General features: G+C 35.9%; 1 protein-coding gene across 2 annotated transcripts in view; it reads left to right on the top strand.

Moving 5' to 3' along the window:
• The first annotated feature begins 3,904 nt into the window (after positions 1 to 3,904).
• The window catches only part of LOC149552466 (endo-1,3;1,4-beta-D-glucanase-like), a 207,553-nt gene continuing 184,666 nt past the window's right edge, over positions 3,905 to 26,791 (top strand). Inside the window, exon 1 of one of the 2 annotated variants that reach the window (XM_089788040.1) lies at positions 3,905 to 4,332. In XM_089788040.1, the coding sequence (XP_089644166.1) occupies positions 4,179 to 4,332 (154 nt within the window). In that variant the 5' untranslated portion in view covers positions 3,905 to 4,178. The remainder of the gene's footprint in view (positions 4,333 to 26,791) is intronic. The other variant, XM_089788041.1, reaches the window with a different exon arrangement.

Below are 26,791 nucleotides of genomic sequence, written 5' to 3'. Positions count from 1 at the left end.
CAAGCCTTCCAAATAGATCTAAAAACTATGGAACCTTGGACCATGACAGGAAAGTTACCAATAATGAGGTCGCAAAAGGGGAGATTAGTCCAAGATTTGGCTTTCTTAGGCACACCCCTTTCAATATTATTTCTAACTAACACTTTCCAAGGACAGTCACCCTCCATGGATTGAAAAATCCATTTGGCAGATAGGGCAATACCTTGAATTCTTAAGTCCTTCAACCCAAGTCCCCCAAGGGCCTTGTCAGTGTGGCACCAAGCCCACCTAACAGAATGAATTTTATTATTACCCTTTCCATTAGACCAAAGAAATTGTCTGATGGACTTTTGAATTTCAGCAATCTGATAATTGTTAAAAAACCATGCAGAGGAATAGTAAATGGTGTAGGAGGACAACATCTTCTGGCAAACTTGAATTTTGCCTGCCAGAGATAATGCCCTATTATGCCATTTGTTAAGTTTCTTATCAATCTTCTCTTTAACCCATGACCACATGTCCTTGAGGGCAGGATCCACTGAGAAAGGGATACCAAGATATCTAGTGATCTTATTGGGGCCTCCCCAAAGAAAATTGTATTGAGGAAACCAATTTGGGGGCTGCACATCCCACTCCAAACAAACTGATTTGGCTTGAGATATTTTAGCCCCAGATATAGAACAAAAGAAACTAAGTTTATATTGCAAAGCCTTAAAATTGCTTTCTGAAAGCTCAAAGAACAACGCGTTATCATCCGCAAACTGGCAATTGATGAGCTCTTCATCATTAGGCAAATAGATACCTCTAACATTAGGAGATAAAGAATTATCTCTGAAGATATATAAGAGAGCCTCCGAAGCAATCACAAAAAGAGATGGTGCCAGAGGGCACCCTTGTCTAATGGATCTCCCTAGAGAAAAAGGAGCAGAAAGAACACCGTTAACTTCAACTTGAGCACAAGCATCACTAAGAAGCACCTACACAGTATTACAAAAGGAGGGAGGGAAACCGAAGGCCTCTAACATCATAAGAATAAACCACCATTCAACCCTATCATAAGCCTTTTCAAAATCCAAAAGAAGCATGGCCGAGTTTTGGTGTGAGCATTTAGACCACTCCATGGCTTCCCAACTAGTTATGAGATTCTCGAGAATATATCTACCCTTGATGAAACCAGTTTGGGTAGAGTTAACAAATTTAGGAAGAATATTGACTAACCTAAGAGCCATAATTTTAGCTAAAATCTTATAAGACACATTAAGAAGGGTAACCGACCTCCAATTCCTAATGAGGGTCTTATCTCCATCCTTGGGGAGGAGCTTAATGATCCCTCTATTAACATCCTATCCCAAGGAGCCAATAGACAAAGCTTTAGAGTATAAGTCATGGAGATCCTTATAGATCCAACTGATATTGGATTTATAGAACTCAACAGGAAAACCATCAGGGCCTGGGGCCTTATCATCATTGAGAGCCTTGATAGCTCCCTCAATCTCCTCAATAGAGATATCTTTAGCAAGCACAACAATATTCTCCGAGTCCAAATTTTTAGGAATAAGCATTTTACATTTATTTCTTGAAGACTCAGCCTCAGAGGAGTCCTTTGAAGTAAAAAGAGTCTTGTAATAATCAACAAAAGCCTGAATAATAATCTCAGGGTCTGAAATGTCTTGATTATCAATCGAGAGTCTATCAATGGACTCTTTAATATGTTTATGTTTAAGAAGATTGAAGAAAAATTTCGAACCCCTATCCCCATGTTGGAGCTAGTGGGCTCTAGATCTGATCCTGGCTCCACGAATCCTAACTTGTTGATGCTTCCTAAGAGCATCTTTAGCAGCCATAACTCGGGAGAGAAGATCCAAATTGGAGGAATCCCTTTGGATGTTGTTCTCAGCTATTTGCAATTCAGAAGATAATTGTTTTTCAACAAACCTGTAATCCTTAGCCTTTTTTTGACCAATGGTTTGAAGAAAAATCCTCCATAAAGAAAGGTTAGTTTTCCATCTATCAAGATGGGAAAGGTGTTGAAGGTTAATTTTATTGATACCTCTAATAATCTGCACAGTAGCAAGAACATCGTCATCCATGAGGAGACTAGTGTTTAAGATGAATTTACTACTTCTAGACTTGTGTTGAAGCAGACTACTATTAAAATTAACCTTAGACAAAATAGGGTGATGATCAGACAAAGTGGTGGCAATAACTCGAACAATATTTCCAGAGATGTCTGGAGGAAAAGAGAAAAAATACTTATTGGCATAAAACCTGTCAAGCCTGGAATAAATCCTAGCATTTCCTTGTTGAAAGTTGCACCAAGTGTGCCATAATCCAGGGTTGGTTTTCAAGTGACCAGCAATAGGATCAAAAAGATAGTTAGAATTTAAAAATCTATTCCAATAGAATTTTTCATTATCCTTCCAATGAAAGGGAATGCCCCCCGACTTGTCATCTTGAGATTCAATCATGTTGAAATCTCCACCGAAAAGCCAAGGCATATCTGGGAGGTCTATAAGCCATTTCCAGAGCTCAATTCTTTCCTTAGGGTTATTTGAAGCATAAATAGCATAGACCCCAAAGGTTTTGTCATCATATTGCAAAGTAACCCACACTGCTCTCTGACAAGGAGAACATCCATTATTAGTAATATGTTTTTCTCATTTATTACTAATAAGCAGGGCAATTCCCCCTCTACCTCTCTCATGGTTAGTGCAAAACTTAATAGCATCTTTCTAAATAAAATTGAGATTGGAATCCAAAGTGAATCCCAAAAATTTAACTTCTTGAATCATAAAGAAGTCTATAGAATGCAGAGAGTTTAACAATTGCTTGATAACAAACTTTCTATCAGGGGCCTCTAAACCCCTCACATTCCAAGATAGGCAATTCATTGGGACAATATGTTAGAAGTGGAGCACGCAATACCCTCTTGATCAGCTAGGACCAAAAAATTATTTGAGGAATCCCCTGGTTTAGTCACAGATGGCTTATTTTTTGAGCCAAGTGGTCTTCCTCTTCGCTTGGCAGTAGGAGAGTAGGTACTAACATCATCTTCAATATTTGCTAGAGAATCCACATCCATGCACTGCCCATGATTAGACTTCAGGGGAACAGGGGGTAGCTGGAATAATTTCAAATTCATAATCCTCCCCAATCTCTTGGAAGATTTTTTGGGGAAATTTTCGAGAGGACTCACTAGCTTGGGGCTTACGATTGATATCAACAATCTGACTGACAGTATTCGCATTAGTCAAAGCAGGACCAGTTAACAATTTAACATGATGATTATTACTGTTGTTGGGGCAAAAAATTTTAGGCATGGAGGAACTATTTCCTCTTCTTCTTTTTTTCTTATCTTGAACAATAGTAAATCCATCATCTGTATTAAGATCAATAACTAAATCAAGACTAGGGAGCATTTGAAGACCTCCAGATGTAGGAGTGGTATCACATAGCTTTGATGATGTTTAGTAACTTCTCTACCACACCAAAAAGTGTGATTTTTATTTTTTTTCTGCTAATTGCACAAGTTCAACTGAAAATATCATATTATTATCATTTAACAATATATATTTTGTTTAAATATATTTATATTTAAAAAAAATTAATTTATGACTTTAAACATTTATGAATGTAGACTTATTTTAACCAATTGTTTTACATTCATTTTTTATAAATGTCATTTTTAACACTTTAAAATTAAAAATAATAATAATATTATAATTCTTAATATAAAAAATTATTTTCAAAAGTCAAAATGTAATATATATATATATATATAAAATTTTACTATTTACAACTTTGTTTTCATTTTATCAATTTAAAAAAAAAAAAAATGAATCTTTTAATTTTTTTCAAAATTTTAAAGAGTTATTCGAGTACAATCCATATTATAATGTCAAAGGGAGAGACTTCTGCTCACAAAGAGCTCTTGTTAAACAAGAAACTATGCTACCAACTTCCGGCAGATAAAATACACCTCGAAATGAATGTCAGCTGAATAAAATGAGCAAGTGAAAACCGAACATAGCAGGCGTACTCTGTTGAACCTGCTGAAATTTGTCTGGACTATTTTGAATCCGTAGACTAAAGGTTATCAATCCATTGTCGCCGACAACGGTAACGGTGAACTAGTTCGACCTTCTCAAATATAGCGTCTGGAAAAGGCTGCGAGCTTTGTTGTGTGGCGTTGTTGAGGAATGGCAGGAGCCGAGTGCTGTGAGAATCCTCCCGTGTTGGATGTGCCACCCACCGGCTTCAGTGGGCACGTAGAGACCTTAGCAGACCTCATAGTTTATGTTTCCGGATCTCCCCACACCCACACCGCTATCATCTTAGTCTCTGATGTTTATGGTATTTGGTTCTCTTTTCTTCCATTGATCTAAATTAGTCAATTTGTTTTCCCTAACAGTTTCATTTAATACAAGTATATTTCAAACACAAAGATTAAAATCTCCATGGGATCTTAAATCAATTTGAGATATAGTCCAATAAATTAGCCCTAGCCAACTGCCATTGTTCAACTTGAATTCATTCTCGCAAGTCCATTTTTTAATTCTAACGAGGTGTGCAAAACAAACACTAGAAGAGCTGGATGAGAAACAATGCTGAATCCTGACGAGGATGCTTTTCTATATAAAGTAGGCTAAGGAAATGTGCTGACGATACCAAGGGTTTCAAGGCCATCATCGAAGATGTAAGTGTACCCATAACAATAAGCCACGGTTATGGGGAGACCTGTCTCCCCCCTAAAAGACATGTCTTGGAGACGGGTAAGCATCTCAAAGGCTTTTCATGTCTTCGGAGACTTCAAAAAAAGGTTCAAGACTTCATGATGAAGTCTTTTGAAGTTTCCCACTCTCCTAATCCAAAAAGTGAAGTCTCCCCAAAAGTCTCCTGCTAAAAAAATAAATGTAAAAATATGATATTAAATTATTTTATGTATTTTAGCCTTCATTTTACTGTTTTTTAATGCAAAAAATTAAGACCAATGACCTTGAGATGGCACAACCTTGTGGGGTAGATGATACTACCATTAACATACTAGTACTAGATAGATTTATGGTTTTTGTTTACTGTACTAAGTTCATTTTTGTTTGCATATTTGCAATTTAGCATCAAACTATACTTTTTTGAATTTAAAATTTGAATATGTAATGATAATTTCAGCGATTATCAATCTGATATAATGATGATCATATGCAATATTCAGAAAACAAGTACGACTATGAGATACAATAATGTGATTATGTGAGTTTTGAAATATTTGACTCTATATTAATGTGTCATTACTATTATTATTTACTTTAGTCTTTTAGTTTTACAGTATTACCATTTTGTATTTAGTATTAGACTCTTTAAACTAAAAAACAAATGTTGTCCCCTCGTCTCCTATTTTTGAAAACTTGTCGTACTGGTACCAACACCAGTACTAGAGACCTCCAAGTCTCTTGGTGACCTTGCAATAAGCAAGTCTTACCATGTAAAAATTCAGAAGGCAGTGAAGTGATTTCCCACAATGTGAAACTACTAAAAAAAAAAATGTAAAATATGATATTAAATTATTTTATGTATTTTAGCCCTCATTTTAATGTTTTTTAATGCAAAAAATTAAGATCAATGACCTTGAGATGGGCACAACCTTGTGGGGTAGATAATACTACCATCAACATACGAGTACTAGATAGATTTCTGATTTTTGTTTACTATACTAAGTTTGTTCATTTTTGTTTGCATATTTGCAATTTAGCATCAAACTATACTTTTTTGAATTTAAAATTTGAATATGTAATGATAATTTCAGCGATTATCAATCTAATATGATGATGATCATATGCAATATTCAGAAAACAAGTATGACTATGAGATACAATAATGTGATTATGTGAGTTTTGAAATATTTGACTCTATATTAATGTGTTGTTACTATTATTATTTACTTTAGTCTTTTAGTTTTACAGTATTACCATTTTGTATTTAGTATTAGACTCTTTAAACTAAAAAACAAATGTTGTCCCCTTGTCTCCCATTTTTGAAAAATTGTCGTACTGGTACCAACACCAATACTAGAGACCTCCAAGTATCCCGGTGACCTTGCAATAAGCAAGTCTTACCATGTAAAAATTCAGAAGGTAGTGAAGTGATTTCCCACAATGTGAAACATAGTTTCAAAGCTGGTACAAAGAAAGATCTAGATGTGGGAGTGCATTTAGAGAACTCCACACTTGTTTCAGATAAGGAGAAGGAATAATCAGCAAAAGAAGGGATGTTCAAAGTCTTGAGGGGTTTGGGGAAAATTGGATTTTTCCTAAGAAAAGAAAAATGAGGGCCTGATTTTTTTTTGGGGATGATGATCCCCCTTGTTACCTTACTTGGTACAAGTCAAGCTGAATTTTCCTGTTTTGTTTTAGTTTTAAGGGTGCTCCCAGATATGCAACTATTAATCTGTAACGGTTTTGGAATAGGAATATTGTAACGGCTCTGATGGTCTGATGTTGAAGCCCAATCATTGCTGTCTCTGTGCCTTTTCGTCTTTCACTAGATGTGATTGGAAAAGGATATGTTAAACCAATTTGATGCTGCTGTATTGTACTGTGAATTAATTTGAATAGAGATGTTTCCCTAGTCGAAGAGTGGACATAGTCTAGACATTCTGGATGAACCATTATAAATTTTGTGTCTACTCTTGCATATGCTGACTTGCATAGTTTTTAGCTATGTTTCGCTGAGTTCCCGAGATGGGGACGGCGGGACGGCAATTTTTTTTGGTGATTTTGGGGACGGGGGGTGGGGGGTTGTGGACAGCAAACAGGGACAGCTATATATATATATATGGAAATTTTAAAATATACACTGAAAATTGTAAATATACATGTCATTCATATGAAACTAAGCACAAAGCATGTCATTTAAACACTATAGAACCTTAACATACACCATTTGAATGCCGTCTAGGAAATAATAACTAATTTTAGTACTTAATTGTCAATGTGCATAACAATATGTGAACAAAAATATTTAAATATAAGTTTAGCAACGAACAATATCATAAAAATCCGGAAATCTGAATATGCCCAAAGGCTAGAGAGCTGTCATAAAATTTCATCATCATGTTCAAGTTCAACATATAAAAAAAAAATATAGAAAAATGAAGTAGATTGCTGCTCAAGCTCTTGGAAGCAAAAAAATCACCTCTTCTTGCAAAATGAAATCCCTAGCCAGCTGCAACGCACTCCAACTTCATAGGCAAAATCAAACAAATGACAAAACAACCACAATGTGGTCTTTTTTGACCTTTTCGGGCATTTGGAGAGGAAAATAAAGCTTTTTGTTTTAATTTTTTTTAAAGCTTCACAAAAAATGGGGACGGCTGGTTGTCCCTCATATGGTAAGGGGACTTCTGGAAGTCCCCTTTCTGTAAGCTGTCCCCCTTTTCTTTCTCAGAAGTCCCCGAGTTTCAAAGACGTCCCCTGGTGATTTGCAAATTTTGGGGACAGCTGGGGGATGTCCCCTACTCGTCCCCCCTGTCTTGGAAACATGGGTTTTTTGGTTGGGTACATGTGGGGACACGTCCCTGAGGTACACTGGTTTTTAGATTTTATTTTTATTTCTGTATTTTCTTTTAGCTCAACAATTTGTATTAGAGCTAGTTAAGCTCAGTTTGGTTTTTGGGAAATCGGTGAAGATTTACATGCGCCATGGATGAGGTAGGTAAGTAGAAAATTGAAAAATATTCTGGGCAAAACTTTGGGCTATGGAAAGTGTAGATCGAGTCATTGCTTATCAAGTAGGATTTACAACCTACATTGCTTGGTAAAGCAAAAGGAGAATGGTCTATATCAAATGAGGACTGAGACAAAATGGATTTGAAAGCAAGAGCAATGATTTTTCTCGCACTCTCAAGCAATGTTTTGTTTACTTTTTTAGGAGAGAAGACAACAAGGGAGCTGGCTGAGAAATTATCTTCGTTATATAAGATACCTTCTGTTGGTTCCCAAAATCGTAGATTGGAATCCTACGAGTCTTGCCAACTTGATGTTGGGATATCCAAATGGTTATGGCCAACGTGACAAGATTGATCGACACAATCCAAATCCCTTGCGCTTTTGGCTTTGCAAGGCCAAGGCGGGTATACCTGATCTTGAACAAATCTTGAGTCCAAGATACTTAAAGCAGATTGGTTAGATTGCAAATGCAACGAAAGTTTACCAAGTGGTAAGGATTATAGAAAACTTTTGACTTCCTCAAATAAGTATCAACTTTTAATGATAACTTCAGAACATGAATACTTCAAACTTGTAGATCCTGAATTAAGAACAAAGTTAATGAATATGTAAATATAAATGTGTTTAAAATAAAAATAAAATAATGAATATTTAAAAGAAGTAGATATATCAACCTTCAAACTAGTCTAAATTGCTTTCAACTCATACAAAGACAAAATAGACGCAAATGTGAATACAATTTAGTATTTCACAATATTTGTGATTATCAAGTTTGAACAGCTATAATTGATTCAATCCACTTACCTTGATAATAAATTACTTATAGAAATAAAATTGATCATAAAGGACAACTTATATAATATTCTGATTCTGAAGCTTCAAATAAAATAAAAAATCTTACTAGTTTTGCCAGAAATAAAATTGCAATGAAGACACTCAGTGATGATGCTCTATTTGTTGCAATTCAATCCCAAACAACATATAAATTTTTTGCCCAATACTCCAAAATCCACCAGCTTGGTTCAAGAATTCGACCTTTCGCAATAAGAAAATAACATATCACAAGTGCTTTGTATGCGAAGATTTTTTTTTTGAGAGTTTTCTGATTGTGTGAAAAAAATGTCTGATATACATCTCCTATTTATAAATGATGAAGAGTTGCTTGATAAAACAACACATCCCTTTAGAGCACCTAATCACTGTAACTGATCAATTACAATATTTAATTAAGTTGCTTAAATTTGTCCAATTAAAAACTAATGCTTCTTTATGTCTAGCACCACTGATATATAATCTTGAAAGGCTCGGGATTTGAACTTATGATGCCATTCCTTTATGCGATGCTAGATACACGATTCCCATATGTTATCCGATCAGATGCTTTGAATCTTGGCTTCAATGTGCACTATCGTATACTGGAGCTTTGCTCCAATATATATTTGCACAAGTATATCTCCAAACAATATAATTCTCGCCCCAGGCATTTCACGACTCTAGACTGGAAAGGGCTCTTCGTTGGTGATGTTCTGGGTGCTAACGCATACTCCTGTAGTTTCTAAACTCTAGATTTGCACAGGCTTTCTCCTTCGACATGAGCCTTCTTTGGACTTGCAACAAATACAAAATTTTAATAAAAGTTTATTAATGATTGGTAATAATCAATACAAAAATTCCATGCTTCAACGGATCTTTGAGACGTGGAAACCAAAAATATTAACCATCAAGTATTATTGCGGAAGTAATTGGAAAATATTTGCTTGTTATTAACAGAGACCGAAAGGTCATTATATACAAAACAATATAATGATGTTTCCTTAGGAAATGATCGTAAAAAATAGAAACATTCTATTCTAACAGAGAAAGCTAAAAAAGTGAAAGCAAACTAAAGCTAACTAGATATTTACAATAGATCACCGTTAACTAATAATAGACGATTATCTATTATTGTAATACCCTCCCTTAATGGTTAATCTATCTAGAACACCAAGCTGTCTTTTGAATTTGACAAATTTATCAGGGCCAAGGGGCTTGGTGAGAATGTCTACAGTCTGATTTGTGGTAGGAACATACTGCAAATCTATAGTCTCATCTTCAACCAACTGTCGTATGTAATGACAGTGAACATTCACATGTTTGGTTCGTTCATGGAAGAATGGATTTTGTGCTAACTTGATAACACCTTCGTTATCAACAAATAGAGTAGTTAGTCCTCCTGGTGACATCAACATATCCCCAAGCATCCGACAAAGCCAAACAATTTCACATCCTGCTTTAACAGTCCCTCTGTATTCAGCCTCTGCAGAGGAGAGAGAAATTGTCTGCTGCTTCTTATTGGTCCATGTGACTGCACTAGATCCCAAACTGAACACATCCAAAAGTTGTCTTTTTATTATCAACAGAGCCTACCCAATCTGAATCTGTGAACCTGTTGAGTTTAAGAATAAAACTTCGAGATTACAAAAGTCCATAATTTGAGGTGCCCTTCACATGACGAAGCGCACACTTTGCTGCCATCCATTGATCAGCCTTAGGAGTTGTCTTAAAGCATGAAATATAGCTGACTGCGAAGCTGATATTAGGCCTAGTAGTAGAGAGGTAGATGAGGCTGCCTACTAGTTGCTTGTATGTACTATCATCAACAGAAGGAGAATTAGACTTTGTGGATAACTTGAGACCTTTCTCCATAGGTGTAGATGCAGGCTTGCAATCCTGCATACGAAATTTGTCTAACAAGGCCTTGACATATTTGGACTAAGAGATGAGTATACCAAAAGACTGTTGCCCAACTTCAACACTTAGGCAATAATGCATGAGTCCAAGGTTAGTCATATCAAAAGATTGGCATAAATTCTGTTTGATTCCCTGAATCAAAGATGTCGAACTACCAATGATGATCAGATCATCCACATAAATAACCAGAAGGATGATGTCATTGTCAGTAGTCTTGATGTACATATTTGAGTTTGAAGAACTCCTTTTGAAGCATTGATCATTGAGGTACTTATCAATTTTTACATAACATGCTCGAGGGGCCTGCTTCAAGCCATAGAGAGCTTTTACCAATTTGAGAACTTGATGGTCTTTACCAACAACCTTGAAACCAGGAGGCTACATCATGTAGACCTCTTCATGGAGATCACCATTCAAGAAAGCACTCTTAACGTCCATTTGATGGACCTTCCAACCAAATTGTGCTGCCATGGCTATGACTAATCTGATGGTGTTCATCTTTGCAGTAGGAGCAAAGGTCTCGTCATAATCAATGCCCTATCATTGAGAAAAACCCTTCACCACTAAGCGAGCTTTGTACTTGAATGCCTTGTTGCTGAGAAAAACCTTTTGCCACTAGACAAGCTTTGTACTTGTCCAAATTACCATCCGTTTGTATTTGATTTTGTAAACCCATTTGCAACCAATGGGTTTTTCCCCTGGTGGAAGATCAGAAAGGACTCAGGTGTTATTCTTTAGCAGGCTTTGGTGTTCAAATTGCATGCCTTATTCCCACTCTGGAATTCCTTTAGCTTCGGAATATTTTTGAGGTTCAAACACACTGTGAATGTTGGCCATGAGAGCAAAGTTAACAGAATCTGTAGTTTTGCTCTTTTTTCGAGTAGCTCTCCCATCAATGAGCTCATCATCACGAAGAGCAGAAAGTGTCTTAGCCCACCACTTAGGCCGAAGAGGAGAACGACCAACATTAGTATCAGGAGATGCGCAATCAACTGGTTCCTCATTAGAAGAATTTGGATCAAACTCAGGTGAAGCATCTACAAAGCAAGGTGATCCTGCAGGAGAAGCCGAAGGTGTCTGTACAGGTATCATTGGTATAATTGGAGCTGTAGGAGCTATTGGAGCCCTCCCATCAGGTGGACCTAATGGAGGCTGAACTCCCAAATCATGAGTCATCATAGGCTGGGCTGCTGGGTTAGGAAAATGAGAAATAGGCATGAATGGTCCTCGCTACTCATCAAAGACTACATCTTGACTGTACATGAGACGATATGTCTCAACATTGATCAGGCGGTAGGCTTTGTGAAGACTACTGTATCCAACAAGCATGAGTTTCTGACTCTTGGCATCCAACTTGGTGCGTGATGCATTAGCGACCCAAACAAAAGCAAGGGAGCCAAAAACCTTTAGGTAACTGATTTTGGGCTTGCGACTTGACCAAGCCTCTTGCGGAGTTTTACCTTTAACCACCACTGTGGGTGACTGTTTCAACAGATAAACTGTAGTGTTAACTGCTTCCGCCCAAAAATTCTTCGGAACATGTCTGTCTTCGAGCATGGATTGAGCCATCTCGATGATTCTCCTGTTTCGACGTTCAACTACATTGTTTTGTTGTGGCGTGTGGGGTGTGGTGAATAGGCATTTGATGCCATGTGTATCCAAGAAGCTGGAGAAAACATTAGAGAAAAATTCCCCCCATTTTCTGATCTAAGAGTAATAATAGATTTCCTAGACTCTTTTTCAACTAAAGGTTTACATTTCTGAAATATAAGAAATGCATCTGATTTCTTTTTAAGGAAATACACCCACATTTTTCTACTGAAATCATCAAAAAGCAACAGAAATACTTGGACCCAAGATCAAAAGGAGTGGCCATAGGGCTGCAGATATCGGCATGAACAAGTTGAAGTACCTGAGAAGCTCGCCATGAATTGCCATTGGTGAAAGGTGTGCGATGTTGCTTCCTAGCTTGGTGTGCATCACAAACTCCAAGCTGTTGAGTCTAAATCTCTGACAATCCAAGAACAAGCTCATCATGAGCAAGCTATGAGAGATAATGCACATTTAAGTGTCCATATCATTGATGCCAAAGTGACAGAAGACTGCCAAGCAGCCATAGCGAAGTCTCGAGAATCACTAGAATCAGTAAGTTTGAAAAGACCATGATCCTCAAGACCCACTGCAATAGTAGACTAAGTTGCCCGATCAGTGATGGTGCACTGATGTGAACTGAAGGTGATATCCAAGTGTCGAGAATGTCGCAGCAACTGACTAACCCAGAGTAAATTTAGTTCCATCGTTGGAACATAGCACACATCAAGAAATATGAGATTCCTCCTAGCAGACTGAATCTGAATGTTGCCTTTGCCAACAACCTTGTACTCTTCTCCGCCACCAAAAATAACAGTTTGAGTAAGGCTGGTAGTCAGTAAACTAGTCTCTATAGTGAGTGGAATGACGAAAGGCACTTGAATCAATGTATTGGGCAAACGACTTCACATGATCTACAGTTCTTTTAGCCATGAAGGCGTAAAAGGCAGATTCTGTCTGCTCAGTGTGCTTTGCACTGTTTGCTTTGGGTTGCGAACCTGATTGCTTAGATTGTGCAACTAAGCATTTTTGACATTCAACCTTCATGTGTCCAAATTTGTGGCAGTAGTTGTATTGAATATTCTTCTTTCGGGAACCATCTGATGCTGAAGCAAAAGACTTTTGCTAAGATGGCTGTTGAAACTTTTCTTTATCCTTCTAAAAGGATTTCGCAGCAAAGGCTTGCTCTATGGAGGTGGAAATAGAGTTGCTACTGAACTATTGTTTCCATTGATCTTGCTGAAGTAGCAGAGTACAAAGATCAGTGAACTACAAATCAACACTAGAAGATGTGATGTTGAGAGTCTTGATAAAATGCTCATAGGACTTTGGTAAACTCCGAAGAGTGATAACCACAATATCCTCTTCCTCCATTTTGCGACTGATGGCAAGTAACTGATCACGAATTTCCTAAATCCGATTCAGGTGTGCTTGGAGCGAGGTGTGCTCATCCATGACAATAGAAAACAAAGTGTTTTTTAGAAAGAAAGCTTTGCTTTTGTTAGAAGTCTCATGAAGACTTTTGAGATGTGTCCAGATCTCGACAACTGTTTTGTTGAATAGAATTTGAGAAAGCTGATCATCAGCCACGAATAATTTGAGAAGCATCATCGCCTCTCGATTATTCAGATCCCATGTATCCTGATCATAACTAGGAGCAGTCAGACGTTTCGTAACACCCAGAACAAGTTGATCGGTATTCTGATATTCAAAAATTGCGATGATCCGCTACTTTCAAGTGCCATAATTTTGATCATTGAATTTGGAGTTGTGCTCGAGCAAAATGTTTGTCAGAGATGCCATGGCACGTTTTTCAATGAAAAACTATGAAAATCTGTGAAGCCACATTCTTCGAGGCAAAAAAATAGAAGACTCAAAAAAAATTGGAAAGTGACCTAGAAGAGAGCTTGAAAAACCTAGAAGGAATATGGTGTTGTTCTCTAGATCCACGGGCTCGAACATCGAGAAACAAAAAATGAGGCACCTAGAGAAAACAGACGACAACCAAGTTGAGCTCTCGAAAAACCCACCAAGAATCTGTGATCAATTTTTTTTCAAAGTCAAAATTTAAGGTTTCGAAAGAAAACACTGTCAACGGCCATGGAGGTCAAAAACAACATATATGGACAGAACTAATTGCAAAAATGACTAGGAGTAGGCAGATTGCAGAGGCGACAAGTACTGGGTGAAGGTCGCGACTATAATTGTAGGAAAAAAGGAAGAAATTGTGCGGGTTGCAGAAAACGTGATTTGGGAAAAAAATGTGTAACTTGTAGACATGAGACGTGATTGTTGTAGTTGCAATGGCCAAATCCCTTAGTAACAAACCCTACACGAAGTCAGGAACTGCTTGAGTTGCAGATTTTGTCTTTTAGAAATCAATCAAGGAACTCACGATTTGCAATCGAGATTTGCAGACGTTTCTTTTGAAGAGCCCTAAAAAAAATGAACAAATGAATTCTTCATAAAAATGAAAAACCCTAGATGGGTTTTTTGAGAAATCTAAGAAATAATTCCGAAAATTTTAAAGCAAATAATTTCAAAAAGAAATTATAGAATTTTCGAAAAAAATTGAAATATTGGCTTTGATACCATATTATGGAAGTAATTGGAATATATCTGCTTGTTATTAACAGAGACCAAAAGGTCATTATATACAAAATAATAAAACGATGTTTTCTTAGGAAACGATCGTAAAGAATAGAAACATTCTATTCTAACAGAGAAAGCTAAAAAGTTGAAAGCAAATTAAAGCTGAGTAGATATTTACAATAGATTACCATTAACTAATAGTAGACTATTATCTATTATTGTAATAAGTATATTGATTTTCTTGCATATTTCATATGCTTTTATCACTACATGATATAGCTGAAATCCGACACATCCTTGTCCATTCGCGTGGCTCCTTTATCCTAGTCATATTCCTTGGACCGTTAACTTTCTTTGTCATTGATTCAATTCGCTTTTGCCATAGAACTCCATCTCTACCATTAGCGTGTATCGACTTCCACTTGGATAATTTCCTTAAAGGTTAACCGTTCGAAATTGTCCATCGTGCATCTCATAAACCTTTGCAACAATTCGGTTCACGGAGAATACAATCGACCCTGCAATAAGGATTGTTACGCTGTTTCTCATGACCGGCTGCACTTGATAATCATTATGACTCAGAACTTTGTGGGCAATATTCTTTGTTTAGGCATCATCCATTATTGTCCAAAACTAAGAGCGATGACATTTTTGCATAGCTCATTCTTGGAATTAAGGTTGTGTGGCACATGAGTGACTTGTGCAAACTATAAACTCTTTTGTGCCTTTTTCATCGCAGACAGGAACTAACAATAACTAAGGATTTCTGAAGATTCTTCTCGATGCTCCTTTATTCTCTGTCACACAGGGAATGATCTTGATGCTATTGCTACACTTGTTTATATGAATGGATTTTGTCTTGATGTGTTCATCCGCTCATCATCCATCTATAATGATTGCCTTAAGGAAAATTGTGTATGATATACATATTCCACAATTGTATATTCATCTTTTATTATGGACATGAAATCTCCTGGCACTACCATTTATCATTCAACTCAGGCCACAGTAATAAATTTCTCTCCCAAGCTTTTCAATTTTCCTATATAAGATGACGCTTTGATATATTTCTCTCCTCACTCTGAGGCTTGCAGTTCATGTGTATTGTGATATTAAGCAAGGCTTATTCCAATATAGACAAGTGCTGATTTTTTGGATCTGTTGCAAATGTAATAGCACTACCACAATGGTTTTGGTATATACTTTCCAAATGACAACCATCTCTCTAATATAGGATGAAGTATGGATAGACATGTCTCTTCACGAGACATGTCTATTCATTAGAATTAATTAATATAATGACAAATAAATATCTCATGTATTTAATATATTAATATATATATTATATCTCACACACATATATATTTGCACTGTTGTTTATCCAACTAAAGCTACTAGTTATTAACACTCCCTCTTAGCTAGAGAGGATAAACAAGATTCATACACAATATGAATAACATATTACCTCAACATAAATAATGGTTTCTAGAATGTCAACTCATTTGACTTCCCTGTTAATTGAATGCCAACTCATTTGGCAAATGTCAACTCATTTGACATTTGAATGATGCTACAAACATCAACACTCTCTCTTAGCTAGGGCAGATAAATGTTATAATCATATTACATATCTTGTGATCACATAACACATGATATGAAGTATCATCTAACATATAATACCTAGTTTTACATATCACCTAACACGTGATATGAGGAATCACCTAACACATGATACCTAGTTTTACATATCACCTAACACGTGATATGAGGAATCACTTAACACATGATACCTAGTTTTACATATCATCTCAATATGATATTAGAGATATGGTCTGACCAAGAATATCAAGTTTCATGATATTCACCATAATTCAAAATTGTTCAAAGGTTATGTGCACTTACCATAGGAACATTCATAATCTATTGTAATCGGTTTCAGCCATCACACAATGTTTATCAAAATCTAGAAGGTCATGGTTTGTTTAAGGAATTGAATCCACCATGCTAGAAATCATCTATCATGATTTGTTTCAGCCATCACACAATGTCTATTATGAAAGAAGATTAAGTTATTGTAAGATTGTCATCTTCCATTAACATCAACAAATACAAGTGATTATCATTTGGAAGTTGTCACTTCCTCATGATTTACATAGGGCCCATAAGGCGTTGAATGATTTCATTAGTATAATAATGAATTAAATCAAGTTTACCTCATATGTGTTTCACCTTCAACAGTGAAACTCCCTCTCAATCACTATGATCGAGATTGTCACAAGTTGATTGAACTCATCTACTCCCTCTGAAGCTCGAGTTCATCTTCATTTTGACCTCTTTGAAGATGCCAAACTCCCTCTGAATCTGAATTCCATATGCTTTCATCCTTGTGTTTCAAATATTTCCTTTCATAAAGGTGAGCCCATATATATGTAGGCAATATCTTAACGTGCCTTACTCTTATATTGCAATAACCTGTATACAATTGAAATGCACGAAATACATTTTAAAAAATTTATATTTAGTTGTCTCAGACTACACAAACCTACCTCAATGCCCTTCATATTTGGTCCTTTCCAAAGTAGTGACTGATGTCACTATATATATTAGCAAGCTTGATATAAAGTTTTATTATGTCATGTCATCCTCAACGTAGGATGACGACTTTGGATAATTTCTATTTTGTGGAGTAATTATCTCCAGAGACCTCGTCATCTTCTCTGCTATTGAACTGTCGTATGCTTTTCCTTTATTCGTTTACAAATGCCCATTCATCCCTGTGCAATGTCAATGATGGCATTTCTGCACACATTTTAGGTATTTTTAAACAGGGCTAATACTTTAGACATGTTGCTATAAATGATACTCTAAAAGCTAGTGTTATGGTTACTAGTGGCAGACGAAGAATTGTTTACAAGCAAACCCCCACCATGGTCCACCTGGGGTCTGCGTTATGATCTTCGTCTGGCCATCATTGGATGATGCCCTAATCTAGATCAACTCCATTATCTACCAAGATGAGCTCAACCCATATCTGCTTCTGAGATTGCCCCTACACCAACGACATGCCTCAAGATGCACCATGGCTACTCCAACCATGTGGTAACTATATCTACACCACCCTTGCAATCACCACTAGCTTGCTCTAACACACACGAGTTAGAACACAAAGGCTCATTAATCAACCAACGGTTCTTGTAGTCAAACGATGGAACCATTGGGTTAGCATAGCTCCCATAGTACACAACAGGGCATACAAGACATTGATGAGATCTAATACAAGCGGCTTGTTGTGATCCATGCATGCCTTGAACTTTGAAGAAAATATATCCTTCTCCGTCCAATAGGGTTTGCGACAATGTTTTCTAGGTTAGTTGGTGTCGTTCATGTTCCGAGTTTAGATGTCAATCCGGCAATGATTGCAATAGTCCCTCAATGCTCAAGCAGAGGTGTTATTTTCAGAGGCTCACCTTGGGAAATGACACTCGCAACAGCCAACCAAGCACTATGCATCACGCCAACAGCGACGTTGAAGCCTGTAGAAGATAATTGCCCACCTTAGTGATTTGTCGAGGCACATTAGAGAATTTATTGGTGTCGACTAGTATCTCAGGATGGTCACGCCATAGTAGGAATTGTTGAATATCTAAATCCCTAATCAAGTCACCTGGGGAGCAAATAAAATAATTGCCCATTGCAGAAGTTACAAGTGATTAATGAAATGAAAGTATTCACGCCAAATAATTTGAATATCTCAAATTCCTTCTTTCATTGCAATATTGCTCATAGCTATCCTTCGTTCACTATTTGCTCTGTCTTCTAAGTGTTGTCCAGTATATTTTACATTTGCAGTCTAGCTCTGATACCATGTTGATTTTTCGGATCTACCGCAAATGTAACAGCATTGCCATAATGTTTTTGGTATGTACTTTCCAAATGGCATCCATCTCTCTAATATAGGATGAAGTATATGGATAGACATGTCGCTTTACGAGACATGTCTATTCATTAGAATGTAATTAATATAATGACAAATAAATATCTCATATATATATATATATATATATATATTTGCACTATAGTTTATCCAACTAAAGCTACCAATTATTAACAAGAAAAACCTTCAGCTCTGTTCTTGTTATATACTTAGATCTTTGATCCATTCATATGAATTCCAAATACAGCCTATACTATTTATGTTGGCAATAATTGATTTCTTTATAGATGTAACCCTGGAACAACCTCTTTCTTCAAATGTATAATTTTCATAGTGAACATAACACGTAGAGAATAATACCGATTTTAGCACGAAAGACTAAAATTGTGCACATTTGGGAGCCCTATTCTTGCATAAATTTGGGCTCCATCGGTGGCTCTTGTTGGGGACATATGCCCCTTGCGGGCATGATGAGTATCCTAGTTTTCTCTGGAGGAAGAAGACCTGTAGAAACAAAGTACAACGAAAAGCAACAATTAGTCCAAATAATATCAAATAGAAATTTCAAAATAAATATGAAAGGAGATGCACAAAGTAGAGAAAACCCCATGAGAGCCTTTTACTCGAAGAATGGCTTCAAGTACTATCTGTGTACTGGGAAATCTTGCATGCATCCATCCATGCCTTAAAAAAAAAAAGATTTTTCTCTTGCCTTTTCAAAAATGACAAATGGTCCCAACCACAAGGTTTCAAACTTTCCATGTCTGCCCTTTTCTTGATCCCTGGCATTCCATTTTAGAATCCAATCTTCCACTTTGAAAGACCTATTTTGAGTTCTTTTATCGTGAAGAAACTTGACTTGTTGCTGTTTATTAATATTCTGTTATTGTGCATGTTTCCTGATTTCATCAAGTTCAACCAGTGCATTCAATCTATTTTCCATGAAATCAATATCATCTAATTGTTCTTCAGTAATAAACTTATAAACCGGAAGTAAATTGTTAAGAGGAAGTCTTGCTTCCTTGCCATAGACTAAATTAAAAGGAGAGAAACTGGTAGACTTCTTCACTGTGATCCTATCTACCCATAATGCCAAGTTTAACTTGGAATCCCAAGCACGCTTGTTATTGTCTAGCATCCTTCTAATAATCTTTAGGATATTCTTGTTTCTTGATTCAGCTTATCTGTTCCCCTAAGATGATAAGGAGATGAATATGACACGATTATACCATATTTCCTACAAAAGTCAGTAAACTCATTAGACCGAAAACACATGCCATTATATGCTATAATCTTTCGTGGGACCCCAAATTTGGTCAAAATATTCTTTGTAAGGAACTTGATTCCAACTTTGCTTTTAGATTGTCTAGTGGGTATGGCTTCCACCCATTTATTAAAGTAATCAGTTGCTACTAGGATCCAACTATGACCTCCATTAGAATTGTTACTGATTTCTCCAATGAAGTCGATTCCCCACATTTGGAATGGCTCCTCTGCTTGCAGCGTTCTTAGTGGTAGGGCACCATCATACTTTAACTTACTTGAAATTTTTTGACATGCTTCACATTTTCTTATGTAAGTATGACAATCCTTAAAAAGTTGGGGCCAATAAAAACTTGCTCGCAAAATGTTATGTGTTGTATTTCTTGCTGAAAAATGACCACCACATACTCCTTCGTGCATTTCTTTAAGGATGACTTTAGATTGATATGTATCTAAACAGAAAAGTAGAAGACCATCTTGGTTCTTCCAATACAAATCTCCTCGAATCGGTTATACTTTGCGGCTTGTAGCTTAATGGTCCTTTTTTGGTTATCATTTAGATTGTCTTTATATTTCATGTGTCTTAGATAATAAACTATATCACTATACCAAGGACACCTTTCTATACTAACCTCAGTATGATTAAGATTGACTTGATTAACTTGCATGACTTCCAAATTTGATTCTGCTATAAGCTTAGCTAATCCTTATCCTCTAACCAGTTTCGTAATTGGAATGTCTATGTTGAATTCTTGAATTTGGTTTATCCATCTACATCTTCTTCCTGTAGTCTTGGATTGTCTAAAGATGTCTTTGATAGCTGCATTAGGCACATAAGCAATAATATTGGCCCCAACTAAGTAGGGTCTAAAAGACTTGACCGCTTTAACAAGGCCATAGACTTGCTTCTCGTTGATGTCATAATTAAGTTCAGCTGCCTGTAAGCTTTTACTAAAAAAGGCAATTGGCTATTCATGACCTTCTTCATTCTTTTGTAACATCACAACAACTATGGTATGATAAGTGGCAAATGCGAAAATTTGGAAAGGTTTCTTAAAATTAGGAGATTTAAGAACGGGAGCTTCCTTGATAGTTGTCTTTATTTTTGCAAATGCCTCTATAGCTTCATTATTCCATGCTATTTTAGCTCCTTTCTTAAGCATTTTAGCAATTGATTTAATGATTTCAGAGAAATTAGAAACGAACCTTCTCACAAAATTAATCTGTCATTTGAATGTTGTCAATGGTAGCTACTCTTTTAGAATCTATCCTTAAGCTTTCTTTAGAGACAATATGTCCTAAGAGTTTTCCTTCTGTGACCCCAAAATGACATTTCTTAGGATTAAGGGAAACACCATACTCAAGGGCTCTTATAAATTTTTCCTCTAAGTGTCAGTAATGGTTTTTTGCCCTTTTAGAGTAAGATCGTCTTGATAAACTACGATAATCAAATCAATTAATCCATCAAAAGCAACATCTATTGCTCTTTGAAAAGTACCCCCAACATTGGTTAACCAAATGGCATTTTGGCATAGGCATATGTACCCCAAGGAGTTGTGAATGTTGTTTTATATTGTTTAGATTCTCTGACTTAAACTTGATTGTACTGGGAAAATTCATCCATCATAGACAATAATTCGTTTCCAATTACCTTTCGCAATAAGATTTCCATATTCAGCAAAGCATAATTATCTTTCAAAGATGATATATTTAAGTTTCTAAAATCTACACATAGTCTAATATCACCGTTCTTCTTTCTAACTGGAACTAGGTTAGAAACCCAGGTTGAATGTCTAATGGGTTTAATGATTTCAGCATCCCTTAACTTAATCAACTCCTCCTTCATTTTAGGGGCTAAAGTTGGGTTAATAGGTCTTTGCCTTTGCCTAAAGGGTTTAGCGTCGAGCTTCAAGGGTATGTCATGTTGGAATAAATCTTCCCTATAAGCTTTCAACTCATCATAGCTCTAGGCAAAAATATGCCTATATTTTCTTAAACGGAAATCAAGTTAGACCTAATCTTGGAAGACAATTTCTCTCCTATAAAAACATTCTTAGGCGAGTGCTCATTTCCTAAGTTAATCTCGTCAATGTCATTTTGAATTTTGGTTGATTTGCTAGGTTTCAAACTTTCTCTTTCATCAAAGATTCTTTCTAAAGCTACCAGACCCTTAGGAATTTTATTATTTTTCAATTGAACTATTTCCTTACCAATTAACATTTCTTTCCCTTCCTTTTCCTCTACACATCCATTCTAGTCGATGTTTGGTTCTTGTAATCTTCTTCACAAGTCAAAAAAATGATAAGGTCCTTATCGTCTTCAAATTTTTGCCAGTTCTGCACATTCTCGGGTATCAATGGTCTATTCTTCATTTCTTCCTGCACAACCTCGTCAAGTGGGAGATCAATTTGCCTGATTGCAAGATTAGCTATTATGTCAGCTAAATAGTTATTTGATCTATCAATCCATTTAATAGAAGATGCGTCGAAATATTCTATCAAATCCCACACATAATTTCTATATTGTTTCAAACTTGGTTTTCTAGTTGCAAAGTTGTGTCTAATTTGAGATACGATCAAATCTAAATCCCCTAAAACAAAAAGCAACTTTATCCCATAAACTTTAGCAATATTAAGGCCAATGATTAAAGCTTCGTATTTTGCAATATTATTTGTGCATTCAAAGTTGAGCAAAAATGAATATTTAAATGTTTTACCTAATGAGTGGAACAAATATAACACCAACTTGATTACCCTCTTTACTACATGCCCCATCGAAGTATATCTGCCAAATGCTGTCATAACCTTTTTGCACATTTATCTTAATGGGATCAATAACCTCAAAAATTGGTTTGGATATGCTTACCTGAAAATTGTCCATGTCGGATTGGCAGAAGTTAACTTCAGAATCCGGATTGTAATCTTTGATGAGGTAGTACGATTGTGGTTCTCTTTCAATCCTGATTTCCTTACCTCCAACTAGTATAGTAGCATAAAATAAATCGAATTGCACATGACCACCTACCAAGTTCGACCATTGACGAGATAATAATGCACCATAACTCGCTGAAATCTCAACTACAGTAATGTCAGTCCTATATGATATTTGAGGAAATGCAGGAAAACAAAATTCAACATTTTTTATAATACCTACGACTGGAACAAATCTATTGTCCATAGCGTAACATTTCCCATAAGGTGTATCCACTTTAAGACCAATTTCTTTCATAACATCGGCAGGCATAATATTAACTACTGCACCCGAATCAATCATACAATTTTTAACTAACATGTTATTAATTACTAAAGTTAAATAGAACGGAACAACTTGACTTGAATTCTTATTTAATGCTGTTCCTAAATATACAACTGGAGGATGTTCACTATTTATTGTATCATTCTCATTACTAACATCTTCTATGCTAGATAGAATCTTCATAGTTTCTTCCCTGTAGTTAGGAAATTTCATCATCTCCATTAGTGGAACAACAATTTTTAATTGGGACAATGCATGATTAATAAAAGTCTGACAATCGGATACTTGCTTACCGTTATGCTTAGTTTGTTGTTTGGTCAGTTTAGGAGGTTGATTAGTCTTTGTTTATTTAGCTTGATTCTGATTACCATTCTTCTTAGATGCCTCTCCGTGATGTAAATTCTTTGTGAATATAGGGGCCAGATTACCTTAATTTGTACCCGAAGTTTTGTTTCTTCATTGATATGTTTGTTTGGCTTGTTTGATGGCTGCAATGGTATATGCTTTTCTTTCCGTAGTCGTCAATCTTCGAAGAGTAGGTGTCTCCTCATCTAAAAATACTTGTTGGATGTGATGTTGCTGATTTGTTCTCCTTAAATGATAATTTGAATTCTGATCTTCCTCTGAAAAATCATCATCTCTGCCCCATAAAGGTTCAGATGATAGAGCATTAATAGCATGCTTCTCTTCTCCTTCTTGTTTCTTCTAGGACAGATTGTGCTATGACACAATGTTCAGAAGTATGAGGCAACCTGCAGACTTCACACCATAGCCCGTCATCAATCATATTAACCTTCTTCAGAGTATTTGGAGTATCTTTCATATGATTCTGTCTTTCCGGCTTTCCATCTTTCTAGTTTGTTTTATATGGCATATCTTGCAATCTTGGTCTATCATTTCTCTGAAAAGATGGCTTGTCATTTCTACTTTGTTTCATCTTTATGTCCTTTAAGCATATCCATAATCTCTTCTAATTCATCTTTCTTAGGTGCTTTACGATTGTATAAATTCGCACCATCTCTCTTGTTTACTTTGCTAGCCGCTTTCCTGTTGTTCTCTATTGTCATAGCCACCTTGAAAGCGTGTGGTAAGGAACTTGGTCTATGAGATCTTATCTCATAGTGAGTCTTGTTGTCAAACACACTTAGGTAGAAATCAATCAAAAAAGAATCAACTAGTTTAGTTTCTCTTGAAATTCTGTTTAATACTTTATTAAATCTTTTGTTTAACACAGAGACTGATTCATTGGCATACTTCCTGATGCTCATTAATTCATGCAAAGCAAAAGATGTATCATTATGATCTCCGAATTGATCTATAAAGTGATCAGCAAAATCGCACCATCCAGTTATAGACCTATCGAGAGACTCCTATACCATTCAGCTACGTCCTCTGTCAAGGATTGGACAAAAAGCTTCATGAAGACATCCTCATGATCTTCTTCAAAATTTTCAATTGTATTCTTTAAGTTGATAACGTGTTGTTCAGAAAATTCCACCCCATTCTCGGAAAACTTTGGAATAGCAGTTCTCAAATGGTTGGGGTATCCTCTTATTCAATCAAAATCAAGCCGTTGATACCTTTCAATGACCATAGGGTGTCTCATAGCCTGATTTGTCATCCCTTGATTTTGTGCTGCATAACCCTGGTTATTTTGGTTGATACTTCTATTGTTCTGATTTACAACATAGGGCTGCCTTAGATTTGTAGTATTTTGTGGGATACATCTAGTATGTTGTCCTGAATTCCCACCATATTTGTTCTTGTTGTGACATCTTGCAAAACTACTATTCTGATTTTTACTTTGTCTATTATCATACAATGTGTTAACATCACTGGTAGCAAATTACGAGTCCAAGTTTTTCCTATGAGGCGGGTTATATTTTGGTGATGTGTTCAGCTCCTCTTGGACTTGCTCTGCTCTTTCCTCTCTCCACCTATCCAACCTTTCTTCATTGTTTGCTTTTCTTTGTGGAGAGATAGTATCATCTCTTGATATTCCTATCTTTTCTAGGATATCATCCGATTGCATCTTAAGACTCTTTGCTAATATTGTATTGCTAGTGTTAGTTGTTTCAACCATTTTCTTTATGATTGCGTCCCATTGTTGTAACTCCTCTTGATTTTCTTCATCATCTATTTGAGTTATTTCACAATGTGGTTCCTCATCAAATTTAGGGGTTTGGAAAAATGTGTTGAAATTTTCTTCTTCATTTCCAGGACTACTGTGATTTGAACTATTTCTTGCATTTTGTTTGTTAGTCCTTTCATGAAAATCCGTGTGTCCTATATAAAGCATTTTTGACTTCTACTTTTTACTCTTCCTTTTCTCTGTTTCTCTCTCAAAGGTCAACTGTGCAAATCTTTTAGGTCCTAGATTTATTGACCTCCATCCCCGCATAAACTATAAAGGCAATATCTAATTCCTCAGTTGAGAATAAATCAAGCAATGGACAATAGAGTTGCCACCCTTTACGGGAAATGAAAATGAGATTCTAGGTGCTTCCTCAAAAGAGTATGTGCCACAAGTAATTGAAATTTAATAGTATGCTTGAAAATACAATTCTGAAAATATCAGCAGATGATAGGAATTAGGATCTTGATAATTCTTATTAAGTCACTTTTAAAGTTTATAATTTCAATTATGTATGCTGAAAAAGAGAAAACTGAATCTTATAGATTTTATATAAAAAATTTTATTTACTCAATTATATATATGTCGAAAAAATCATAACTTGAGTATAAATCAGAATCTTTGTATCTTCAGATTTAGAATAGATTGAGATTTTATTTGTTCACGCTTAAATGCTGGTACAAAAAATCAGAATGTTAAAATCTTAATGATAATATGATTTGAAACAACAAATATCCAATGTTGAATTGAAAATGTTCGAGATCTTTTCAAAATCTGGAATTTATTTTTAATCAATAGGAAAACGTCAAATGCTGAATAAACGAAATCTGAAACTCACCGAATGTTGTGATCAAACAAATTCTCTATGCTGATCTGAAACAAGAAATTTGCAAAGCTTACTTGCAATGTCCCCAATAGAGTCACCAATCTGTTGGTTCCCAAAACCGCAGATTGAAATTCTACAAGTCTTGCCAACTTGATGCTGGGATATCCAACCGGTTATGGCCAACATGATGGGATTGATTGATACAATCCAAATTCCCTGCGTTGTTGGCTTTGCAAGGCCAAGGTGGGTATACCTGATCCTGAACAAATCACTTGAGTCCAAGATACTTAAAGCAGATTGGTTAGAATGCAATTGCAACTAAAGTTTCCCAAGTGGCAAGGATTATAGAAAACGTTTGACTTCCTCAAATAAGTATCAACTTTTAATGATAACTTTAGAATATGAATACTTTGAACCTGTAGATCCTGAATTAAGAACAAAATTAATGACTATGCAAATATAGGGGTGTTTGAAATGAAAAGATATTATGAATAGTTAAAACAAGTAGATATATCAACCTTCAAAGGAAAGATACATAATGGTTGCCAGCGTATGGATTAGGAACTATGAGCAAATTAATGACCAGTGCTAGAATTCAAAGGAGGCAATAGAGTCAATATTACAAGTTTTAATGTCCAACTTTATGAACTCTTGTATATTTAAACTATGAACAATTTAGTTATCAAGATGTGACGAATCAATCATACTTCTGCATATTCAAACTAGTCTAAATTGCTTTCAACTCATACAAAGACAAAATAGAC

Source organism: Cupressus sempervirens, chromosome 6 (genome assembly GCF_028749045.1).
Source record: "Cupressus sempervirens isolate cs-2001-9-10 chromosome 6, ASM2874904v1, whole genome shotgun sequence".
Lineage (NCBI taxonomy): Eukaryota > Viridiplantae > Streptophyta > Pinopsida > Cupressales > Cupressaceae > Cupressus > Cupressus sempervirens.
Note: the sequence above shows the minus strand (reverse complement) of the source record. Positions and strands in the feature narration are given on the sequence as shown.